General features: G+C 48.3%; 1 protein-coding gene across 5 annotated transcripts in view; it reads right to left on the bottom strand.

The window, feature by feature from the left end:
* DISC1 (DISC1 scaffold protein) overlaps positions 1 to 12,193 on the bottom strand; it is a 430,685-nt gene that overhangs the window by 336,976 nt on the left and 81,516 nt on the right. For all 5 annotated transcript variants that reach the window (XM_059882642.1, XM_059882643.1, XM_059882639.1 and 2 more), the window contains exon 2: positions 8,379 to 9,355. In XM_059882642.1, coding sequence (XP_059738625.1) covers positions 8,379 to 9,355 — 977 coding nt within the window. The remainder of the gene's footprint in view (positions 1 to 8,378; positions 9,356 to 12,193) is intronic.

Here is a 12,193-nt window from a genome sequence, read left to right as displayed (position 1 = left end):
GGTGTGGTGTGGGTGGTGTCATGTGGTGTGGTGTGGTGTGGTGTGGTATCGTGTGATGTGGTATTATGTGGTGTAGTGTCGTGTGGTGTGGTGTGGTGTGGAGTCATGTTGGGGTGTGGTGTGGTGTGGTGTGTGTGATGTGGTATTGTGTCATGTGATGTGGTGTGGTATTGTGTGGTGTGGGTGGTGTTCTGTGGTGTGGGTGGTGTCATGTGGTGTGGTGTTGTGTGGTGTGGTGTCGTGTCGTGTCGTGTGGTGTGGTGTGGTGTGGTGTGGTGTGGTGTGGTGTGGTGTGGTATCATGTGATATGGTATTGTATGGTGTAGTGTGGTGTGGTGTGGTGGGGTGGGGTGTGGTGGGATGTGAATGGTGTGGTGTGGTATCATGTGGTGTGGTATGGTGTGGTGGGGTATGGTGGGGTGTGGTGGGGTATTGTGTGGTATGGTGTCATGTGGTGTGGTGTGGTGCTGTGGGGTGTTGTATGGTGTGGTGGGGTGTGGTGGGGTATGGTGGGGTATTGTGTGGTGTGGTGTCATGTGGTATGGTGTGGTGTCATGTGGTGTGGTGTGGTAGGGTTTTTGTGGTGTGGGTGGTGTTGTGTGGTGTGGGTGGTGTCATGTGGTGTGGTGTTGTGTGGTATGGTGTGGGTGGTGTCATGTGGTGTGGGTGGTGGTATTGTGGTATGGGTGGTGTCATGTGGTGTGGTGTTGCGTGGTATGGTGTGGGTGGTGTCATGTGGTGTGGTGTGGTGTGGTGTGGTGTGTTGTGGAGTCATGTTGGGGTGTGGTGTGGTGTGTGTGATGTGGTGTTGTGTCATGTGATGTGGTGTGGTGTGGTGTGGTGTAGTGTCTGAGCACTCCATCCAACCTGGAGCATCTAGCGTGCAAGAGTCTCTTTGTATCCATGTAGAAAACGACAGCGCTCACCCTGATTTGGTTCTTCACTGCTCTGGGCTCATGGAGGCGTTATACTGCCCTCCCATCCTTGTTCTGCTTCACGGGGTGTGTGTGGAGGAGACAGAGGTGGCTTGTGCTCTGAATTGCTTTTGTGGATCCCTCAGCCTTCTCCTCCTCGTCTCAGGGACTGTGACCTGAGTGGTCACCACACCACACCACACCACTCAACACCACACCAGTCCCTGCACTCAGGGGTGGAGCAGGGCCCCCAGCCACCCCTGTGGAACACGACTCGTAGGCTAGAAACACAGCTGTGTTATGTGAAGCCTCTCATATCACGCTGCTGTCTGTTACTAACCTACTCCAACCAACACAGCCTCCACGCCAGTCATGAGGCGCACTCTTAGCAGTAGGCACGTGATTTCCAAGTTAATGACAGAATGAATGAATGATCAATCACATTTATTCCTTGAGCTGGTCCACATGACAAGTGCATATTTTATCAGGAACTTAATCTTAAAATGGGCTTCCCTTGTGGCTCAGACGGTAAAGTGTCTGCCTACAATGTGGGAGACCCAGGTTCGATCCCTGGTTTAGGAAGACCCCCTGGAGAAGGAAATGGCAACCCACTCCAGTACTCTTGCCTGGAAAATCCCTTGGACAGAGAATCCTGGTAGTCTATAGTTCCTGGGGTCACAAAGAGTCGGACACGACTGAGCGACTTCACTTACTTACTTACTTAGTCTTAAATAGTAGGGATAGGAAGACAGGCTGAATGCCCAGCTCAATTGCCATGTGAAGTTATAGCATCACCACAACCACATGAGTTGATGCAAAAGAACCACAGGAAAGGTCAAAGAAAAAATTGCAGCCAGAGCCCACCTCGCTTTACCCCCTCATCCAACTATCCCTGTAGGACCCTGAGTTGCTGCCCTGCGATATGTCTGAATGTCCATCTTGGCTGGAAACACAGCCACTAATGGGCATGTCTTATCCAGCCACACCACCCATGTGAGGCAGGCCCTTTGTCTCCTTTTCCTCTAGCCCCACAACCTCAGGTGGGACCCAGCACTCAGGGTCCTCCCACTTACTTCCCTCCTCTGCACCCCAGCTAGCATTTCCTTTCACCACAATTTTCTCAGTTCAGTTCTTGCTCAGTCATGTTTGACTCTGCGACCCCATGGACTGCAGCATGCCAGGCTTCCCTGTCCATCACCAACGCCCAGAGTTTACTCAAACTCATGTCCAGTGAGTCAGAGATGCCATCCAACCATCTTATCCTCTAGTCGTCCCCTTCTTCCCCTGCCTTCAATCTTTCCCAGCATCAGGGTCTTTTCAAATGAGTCAGTTCTTTGCATCAGGTGGCTGAAGTATTGGAGCTTCAGCTTCAGCATCAGTCCTTCCAACGAGTATTCAGGACTGATTTCCTTTAGGATTGACTGGTTACATCTCCATGCAGTCCAAGGGACTCTAAAGAGTCTTCTCCAACACCACAGTCCAAAGCCATCAATTCTTCAGTGCTCAGCTTTCTTTATGGTCCAACTCTCACATCCATAATGGACTTCCCTGGTGGCTCAGACAGTAAAGCATCTGTCTACAATGTGGGAGACCTGGGTTCCATCCCTGGGTCGGGAAGATCCACTGGAGAAGGAAATGGCAATCCACTCCAGTACTATTGCCTGGAAAATCCATGGACAGAGGAGCCTGGTAGGCTACAGTCCATGGGGTCACAAAGAGTCAGACATGACTGAGCGACTTGACTTCACTTCTCACATCCATACATGACTACTGGAAAAATTATAGCTTTGACTAGACGGACCTTTGTCATAAAGTAATGTCTCTGCTTTTAATCTGCTGTCAAAGTTTGTCATAGCTTTTCTTCCAAGGAATAAGCATTTTTTTCCCAACCCCTGGTAACGTCCCTGAATGGCTATTTCTAAACAGTATAAAATACACAGTCGAGTCTCATATGTGGTCGTTAAGTTCCATAGAATCACTGGGAAATCTCAGTTAGCAAATACTGAACCACTGTTTCCAGGGGGAAAATAGGGTTAGGTCACAATATTTTTATCAACTGATCAATATATAACCTTGTTTTGTGTGTGTTTCAGTTTAAAGATCCTGTCTGTGTGTGCTAAGTAGCTTCAGTTGTATCTGGTTCTTTGTGACCCTATGGACCACAGCCTGCCAGGCTCCTCTGTCCATGGGATTCTCCAGGCAAGAATACTGGAGTGGGTTGCCATGCCCTCTTCCAGGGGATCTTTCTGACCCAGGGATCAAACACAAATCTCTTATGTCTCCTGCATTGGCAGGCAGGTTCTTTACCACAAGCGCCACCTGGGAAGCCCTTAAAGATGCTGTATTTAATATTTATCTCTGCTTCATTAACATTCAGCTCACAACTCACACCTGAAAGAGGCTCATCTAACACACGTACTTTCTCCACTTAGGCACATGGCAGCCTTCTTGTGCTTACAAGTACCAGACAGCACTGCCAGTCCTGTGCTTGGGAACTAGCTTAAACAGTGACCTCACCAACAAAAAACAAATCAAACGTGGGAAAAGCATGGCATTAAAAAAAAATTTTTAACTGAATCACTTTGCTGTACATCTGAAACTAACACAGCATTGTAAATTAACTGCACTTCAGTAAAAATAAACAAAAAACTGCATATCAAATTAAAAAAAAAAAAAAAAAAAACAGGCCACCTAAAGTACACTAGTTTACAGTTTGAGTTGAAACAAGACCTCAGGTAGAACACACATGTTGGGTGGCCCAAATTTTTAGTCATTCTGTGCATGTCCACAAGGGCTTCCCTGATGGCTCAGGAGGTAAAGAAACTGCTTGCAATGCAGGAGACAAAGGACACTAGAGTTTGATTCCTGGATCAAGAAAATCCCCTGGAGAAGGGAATGGAAGCCCACGCCAGTATTCTTGTCTGGAAAATCCCAAGGACAGAGAAGCCTGACGGGCTACAGTCCAAAGGGTCCCTAAGAGTCAGACAAGACTGACTGCATGCATCTCCACAAAAGACCAGGGAAGCACTGGGAGCCCTGACCTTGGACTTCAGTAAGTTTTAACAAGTAAGTGAATTCCCAAGTACAGAATCTGCGGATATGAAGGATGGACTGTATTTAACAGGAACTAAAATTCAAATTCTTGAGATTTTCATTTTCCCTAAGGAGAGAGAAGAGGGTTAAGGAATTGGAATATAATATTTTAAAAAGCCCCAGAACACTAGAATCCCAATCTTTGAAGGGATCTTTTTGCATATCCTTAGCTCAACCCTTCCCCAGTTCTTCAGCCCGAATGAGCAATCTGAGGTTTCTGCACAAACATGGTGGAAAAAGCAAGGCCTCCCTCATCAAGCACAACTCCACTGTCGGGAGCCTCTTCCTCCATCGGAAGCAAAATCTGCATTCCCGTAAGACCTTCGCCCTGGACAGGGTTCCTGTGTCACTCCACGACCCTGAATAAAGGTCACCCCTCTTCCACACCACAGACATGCAAATCACTGGAAAGAGCATCATGTAACTCACTATGCAGCTGCTGGAGAAACAAAGGAACTTACACTACACGTCAGCTGTGTCCAGATCCTACCATCTGAGACAAGACGTGAGTTTAATTTGAACTGTAGGGTGAGAAATGGAATATTTCCTGCCATATCAGTAAACATGAATGTCACAGTCATCCCTGACCGCAGCCTTCCAATGTGAGCCAGTGAGCCCTGCGGAAGGGCTTTCCTTCCTTTTCAGGAAGGAAAAGGATATCTGTCATCTAGCAGCCATCAGACTGCAGCCACTCCCTACGGTGAGCCCCAAGGAAGCTCAGGATGTGAAAAACACAGAATATTGGCCCCAGATAGCTGAGGTGAGTATCAAAGGAATGATTTCAGTAAGCCCAGACTCTTGCATTTTCCCATACACAGAAAAGTGCTAAACTACTTAACCTGGGATATCTGGTTTTTGTTAATTAACAATAATCGTTTGATGTTCAGACTACCTTCCCTTTGTTGCAAAACTTCTATATAACCTGGCTCTCCCTCTTGCCTCCTTGGAGCATCTCTCAGGGTCCCTTGAGATGCTATCTCCTGGGCTTAAGTCCTAAAAATTCCCACCAAAATAAAACATAACTCTCAATTTTTAGGTTGTGATTTTTTTTTAAAGGTTGTGAATATTTTTTAAGTCAACAAGGAAGAAGAGTGAATTCCCCTTTTGACTCAAATTCTCTTCGCCTGAGCCATTTCTCTAATGAGCAATACTCTATAACAATGAGCAATATTCTGTGTTCCTGCTGGGCATCAGAACCAATCTGAAGCACTGCACATGGCCCAGCACTTTTCATCCTCACGACAGTATGAGGTGGAGACTGCAGTTACCTCCAACTACTACAAGAGCATCTTGAGGCACAGAACAATGAAGGACATGACTTCAGGTCACACAGCAAGGAAGTGAAAGCACCAGGCTACCAGTCAGGCCATCCCACCAGCGTGCCAGGAGTACAAGCCCCCGGGTGACCCGCCAGAAACCAAGACCCCATAAAACAACTCTCCAGTGGCTTATAGGTAATTATAAGAAGAGATATATCTAGGGTGTGTTTCATTTATTTTTAAAACTAAAGATCATTGGATCTAAAAGGGGAGCCAAGGTGGTTTTCTGCAGCTACAGCCCCTAGAATTCCAACTCCCAGGCACCCCAATGTCCTGGTAGTTCAGAGACTGGCATGGTGAGTCTGTGGCCCCCAGAAAGCATATCTGCTCAGGGTTTCACAGACTCCAAAGTATCAAAAAATCTAGGCCAGGACTAGATATCCTGGTCTATATCTAGATACAGGCATGCATGCTAAGTCACTTCAGTCGTGGCCGACTCTTTGCGACCCTATGGACTGTAAACCACCAGGCTCCTCTGTCCATGGAATTCTCCAAGCAAGAATACTGGAGTGGGTTGCCATGCCCTCCTCCAGGGGATCTTCCCGACCCAGGGATCAAACCCAGATCTCCTGCATCTCCTGCATGGGAAGGTGGGTTCTATACCACTAGCACCACCTGGGAAGACCCCTATATCTTGGTAAGAGGAGTTGAAAGGAAAGGAAAAACTGTTGGTTCTACCAAAACTCAGCAACTGGATATTCTGGACTGACTACAGCAGACCCATTGCCAGGTGATTTTCTGTTTGGTTATCTAGGAGGAAGGGAAGCTGGTCTTTATAACCACATTGTACTTCTGCTTGACTTGGGTCAAAACTTGGATATTTGAAATGCAGATATGTTGCTGAGATTTTTCTTAAAAGATTTTGGAAATAACGTGTTGAAAACTGGCATTCAGAGTCCAAGAATCACGATGGTGCAAACCTCCACTGAGGGTTTGGGTCCTTGTGTGTGTGCCTCTCAGCATCTCTCCCTATGCCTCAGACATTCAGTCCAAGAAGTCTATCAATTAGATTCCTGTGGCCCATCTTACCAAGATAAATTATTTCACTAAAACCAAAATTTTAATCAAGTACCAGGCAGTATGCCAGGCATCAGGCATCCAAAAATGACTAAGAGAAGTGAGCTGGAGATAAAGAGCTTGTGGTCAAGTGAGGAACTTGGACCATGAACAACTGATTATTAAAGTGATGAGTGCTGTCACGGGGCACATCCAAGGGATGGAGGGAGGGATTCATTTAGTCTCGGGGCGGGGGGTAGGGAGGAGAGGTCTCACAAGGAAGTGGCTTTGGAGCCACACTGAAGGGAATAAGAAGAGCTTAGCAGGTGGCACAAAGCAGGAATCTCACTCCAGGCAGAGGCCCGAGACACAGGAAGAGAGAGCAGCCAAGCTGGAGGAGGAAGGCACTGGGCAGCTGTAGCAGGTCAGGAAAGGTCTCCATTGTCATGATGAGGGGTTTGGAGACCATCCTAAGGGAAGCAAAAAGCCACCAAATGTTTTAAGCCAAGGAATAACAGCATCCCAGCAGTATTCCCAAAGACAATGCTGCTGACCTTGCAGAGGAGGAATTGGGGAAGAGAGACTCTAGAGGAAAGTATATACGTCAGGACCCCTTACCGAACTTGGGTAAAACATAACAATGATTTGAACCAGGCAGGGACCACAGCCGTGGCCGTGAGAGTAGGTTAGCAGCAGATCTGGGGGTGCTTAAAGATGGAGCAGAGGTTGGGAGAGGGCAGCGGGGAAGGTGCTGAAGAACCTGCAGCTCCTCTAAGGAGCTGGATGCATTCTATTAGATCAAATCAACAGTTACAGATCAACGGTGACACCTGTTAGGACTGGTCTAATGGGTAAGACAGTGGTGTCCGTTTTGGACATGCCTGACTCAAAGATTCCACGCATCGCCTGGGCATCCTGCACACTGCACTGTCCTTTACACACTGGCCTGGCTGCTCTGTCTCCCTGGGTAATGAATCTGATGGCCGATCTGGGACAGGGCAAACAGGGACGTGGCTGGGACTTTAGGCCACAGGCGAGGGGCTGAGAGCAGATGAGATCAGTCCCTCGGAGTGAACATGAGACTCACATTTTCAGGTCCTCCTTCCAATTCTGATGAGAGAGGCTCTACTTCCCTACTTACATGTACCTACACCACACATACACACATACACACATGCACACACATGCACATGTGAATACACATCCACATGTATGTACACATGTACATATGCACATATATACACATAGATATACATGTGCACATATACATGCATGCACACCCCAGAAGGAAATCAGTCTTTCAACAGGACGAGTCAATGGGTCACCCCACCACAAAGCACCTCTGCCCAGGTTTCCCTGGGAACTTTCTAGGGTAGAACAACCCCGCCTACTCCAAGGTGGACCCACCTCTCAGATAACTGGGTGGCCAGCAACATTGCAGTGTCAGGACTTACATCTATACAGTCCATCCCAATTTCCAAAGCACTTACATTCCCACCGAACCACAGAATAACCCTGTGTGGTGTTATCATCTCTAAACAAGGAAACTAAGGGGCTGAGAGGTTTAGTGACCAGAAACAAAGCCCCCCGATTCCGTGTCGGGAGCTCCCACAGCTGCAGTGGGAAATGAGCTGTAAATGCAGAAGCGACTCTGGATTGCCCCCAATTGGGAGCATCACCACCGCTGTATCACTCAGTCCGTCCACACACCAGCCAGCTCCAGGTCCCCTGTTCCGTGGTCCCCACCTCCCGCTTCAGAGAAGAGCTCTGCTGAGCCAACCCTGAGTCACCCATGCCAGAAACTTCAGAGAAGCCTGTGGCCCAACAAACAACAAACCTGAGCATCTAAGGGACAGAGAAAATGAGACAGATTTGAGTTCAGGCTGAAAGAGAAGCAGCAGAAGTGGAGCAACATCTTTTGGGGCCAGTCACCAAAGGTGCCGCCACATTTTCCAGTGGGAGATCGGTCAACCCCAGAAGCGTCGTTCCTGGTCCTCTGTCTAGAACTAATCTGAGCCGTGACCGTCCCGCGCCCATAGGCTGGAAAGACACCCACCTCCAGCCGCCTCCGCTGGCCCTGCAGGCAGTGCAGCAGCGCCGGCTCACATCTGCTGAGCAGGGGGTCCCACCGCTGAGCATCCGCAGAGCTGCTGGCTTCAAACCACAAGGGATCCAGGGAGCAGGAGGAGGCAGCATCCGTGTCCAGCAACGGAAGAGTCTGGCACTCCAGCCCGCGGCTGCCCCCCGAGGTCTGGGTGGCGTCTGCCAGGCCCTGAGAAGCCTTGAGAGTGAAGGGGAGAGAGAGGAGCCGAGGATGATCGTGGGGCCCACCCGAGCTGGCAGCCTTGGCCTCCATCTCCTCCAGGCTCTGATGAGGGCCCTCAGCCTCTCTGGAGGGTGGGCAGCCTTCTGCTTCTCCCCGTTCCCCAGCAGACCCCAAAGAGAGGCGAATGAAACTAAAACTGGAGGTAAAGACGTCCTGAGAGCTGGCAGGGATGGCGGGAGCCTGGGGGCCACTTCCGAGGCTGCAGCTGGTGTCACTCATGTCCTCCGGGGATGGACAGCCTTTGTTCCAGGCTTCCCGGCAAGGACTTGGGGCCTCGCGAGTGTCCGTGGACGGCAGCTCCCCTCGACAGCCAGTGGCCCTGGGGCCACACAGCCTGCTGAGCCTATTGGGCAGGGCAGTGCCAGCTCGGGGTTGAGACCCAAGGAGCCCTGGGCTTCCTTTCGCAGCTGTCAGAGCCGGTCCTCGGTGCCCCACGGTCAGAGCCGAGGTGGCCGTGCTCCTGGGAATGAGGCTCCCAACTGAGCGACCTCGCCACTGGCCTCCAGGGTCAAGGCCACACGGGCCGGCCCTGGACTCAAGGTGGTGAGACTCCTTGCCACACGCCCCTCCCTGGGCCCGGAACGGAGCGCCCACTGGTGGGGAGAGGAACCCGATCCTGGGCCCAGCTGCGCTTCTCATGTAGCCCGGCCTCCGTGCCAGCCGCCTCCTCCGAAAAGACGCTGCAGGTGGTGAGCAATCTTGGCTGCCTGGAGAGAAAGAGAAAACATCATCATAAACACACACACACACACACACACACACACATCTCTCTGGCTCAGCCAGAACTGGGATGGAAAACAACCCCAGGCTCAGAGGTCATCCCTTGGGCATCTGTCAAAGAGAGGTGCTGGCTCAGTGGTCACCAGGCCAACCTGGTAAAGAAACTGATGATCCTCAGGAAGCAACCCCGGGGATGTGTAGACACAGCCCAGCGTCCCAGCTCCTCTGTTCAGCAGAGCAGCTGGCACAGCTCTTATGCTAACATGTCTCAAGCACAACGTCGGCAGTTCCTTCTGAGCCTCCAGCATCCTGCCTGTTGATCTTTTAAGTGCATCAGCGCTTTCATCCTGGAGTGGCCTGGAAAGCAGACGAGCTGAAGCCGAATGCCAGCACACTCCTCAGATGAGAGCCAATCACCTACTCTGGCTACTCTTAAGATATACGTATGGTTTGGCTACCTGAGTTTTCCACGGCTTTGCATGCCTGTGGACAGTGGAGAGCTGACTGAGACCCTATGCCCATCAAGTCATCTCACAATGAATTACAGGAGGCCCTGTTTGCTGTGTTCTCCAAAGCAAGGGCTGTGTTCCCCTCCCAGCTATGTGAGAAGAATAGAGACAATAAAATTGTTGATGCCTCTTAGAGGCATGATGCCATAGCAGCTGACAGCATAAGTTTCAGCACCTCATTCCCTGTTTCAAACCACATTGTGCCATTTCTTGCTGTGTGACATTTCAGAAGTTACTTAGCCTCTCTGTGCCTCAGTTTGCTAATCAGTACAATGGAGATATCAACAGTACTTCTCTCCTAGGATGGTGGTGAGCATTAAACTAAATGAGTTACTAAAGGCGGACCCCTCAGAACAGTGCCTGGCACTCAAGATAATTGTGATTAAAGTGTTATTAACGGTTATTATTTTGATATTTTGTAGCACCTCGTTACTCATCACGTATCCTCATCTGCATTGATTTCCATAGCTCCTTACCAAAGTCATGTGAATCAACCAGGAATTGTAACATTTCTTTCAGTTAAGAAAACAGGCTCAGAGAAATCAAACCCCTGCAAGTGGCTGAGTCTTGGGGCCCTGCTACAACTCGAATCAGACTGGATGGATGACGCAAGAGAAAACAACATGAGGCATAGTTGTGTATCAGGCAGCCTGTGCTGAGAAGTGGAGCACAGCTCCCCACCCCTACTGGGTCCACATATCTTGTCCTGCCCTACCTCCCAGAATACAGATGGTCTCAGATTCTTCATCAGGTAAACAGCGCCAGGCATCCAGGATCCCACTGTGTTATGACCATGCCCTGCATTTAAGTTGCTTGATAAACGGTGGATAAATTAATGGATGCGAGGATATATGGAGGGAAAGTAGAATGGATGGATGGATGGACTGTGGCCCATCTGACCCCAAATCACATGCTTTTTCTATATCCTTTACCTCCAAGCACATCACTTAGGATGACAACTTGCAATGACAAGAAGTCAAAGAAAGGTTTTATCTTTTCTTTTTTATTCTTTTTCTTTTCTCCCATCAAAGTTTGAATTGGTGGAAAAGAACATGGCAAAAAGGTACAGAAAATGTACAGAAGGAATCATTAATACATCATTTTGGACCACTCACTAGGATAGCTACTATTAAACACACCCAGAGAAAATAAGTGTTGATGATGAAGTGGAAAAATTGAAACCAGTGTGCTCTATAGGAATGAGCACTTATGAGAATGTAAAATGGTATAGCTGAAAAGAGTATAGAAATTCCTCAAAAAATTAAAAATAGAATTACTACACGGTCCAGCAATTCCACTTCTTAGTATATACCCAAAAGAATTGAAATCAGATTTCAAAGAGATAACTGTACCCCCGTGTTATAGCAGCATTACTCACTATAGACAAAGTGGAAACAACCCAAGAGTGCCTTGACAGATGGATGGATGACACATGGTCTATCCACACGATGGGAAATTATTCAGCCTTACTTAAAAAAGGGAAATTCTGACTCCTGTTACAACATGAATGAACCTCAATCTTGAGGACATGATGCTCAGTGAAATAAGATAGTCACAAAGGGACAAATATTGTTTGATTCCACTTACATGAGATACCTTGAGGAGTCAAATTAATAGAGACAGAAAGCAGAAAGAAGGTTGCCAGGGGCTAGAGGAAGGCAGACGGCTGGAGGTAGGAGTATGTTGGGAGCTAGTGCTCAGAGGGGACAGAGCTTCAGTCTGGGAAGATAGCAAGGTTCTGGAGATGGACAGTGGTGACAGAAACAAAACAATGTTAATGTCCTTAATGACACTGAACTGTACACTTAAAAATGGTTACAAGGATAATTCTGTGTTATATGTGTTTCACCTCAATTAAAAAAAAAAAAAAAAATTTAATAGACCAAACTAGGTCACTATGTTCTATGATCCCAAGGAGACCCATCCTTTCCCTCATTGCTCTCGCCATCTGAGGCTTCCCCCTGTACCTGGAGGTGGTCAGCACAGGGCTGCAGGAGCTCAGGACAGGGCAGAGGGATGCCTAGAAGAACTAACTCTCCTCTGCCTGTGAAACTGGCAAAATATTTTTCAAAGAACAAGGAATCCAGAAAGAAGCAGAGAGAACACTGAATTCTGGCTTCAATTACCAAAGGAAAATTATTCAGCAATTTCATACCTTCAAAACGGAGTCCTGTGAAATCTATATTGTCTTTTGGCTTAAAGAGGCTTTAAACTAATTTTTTAATGCAAGTCCAATCACACAAATAACCCTTCTGAAGTTAAAAGAGCAATGTTAAGCAGAAAATAATTTGTTTGAAATTTCACTTCTTTTCAAAT

The sequence above is a fragment of the Bos taurus genome, chromosome 28 (genome assembly GCF_002263795.3).
Source record: "Bos taurus isolate L1 Dominette 01449 registration number 42190680 breed Hereford chromosome 28, ARS-UCD2.0, whole genome shotgun sequence".
Classification (NCBI taxonomy): Eukaryota; Metazoa; Chordata; class Mammalia; order Artiodactyla; family Bovidae; genus Bos; species Bos taurus.
The sequence above is the reverse complement of the archived record's forward strand: the minus strand, read 5'-3'. Positions and strand labels throughout refer to the sequence as shown.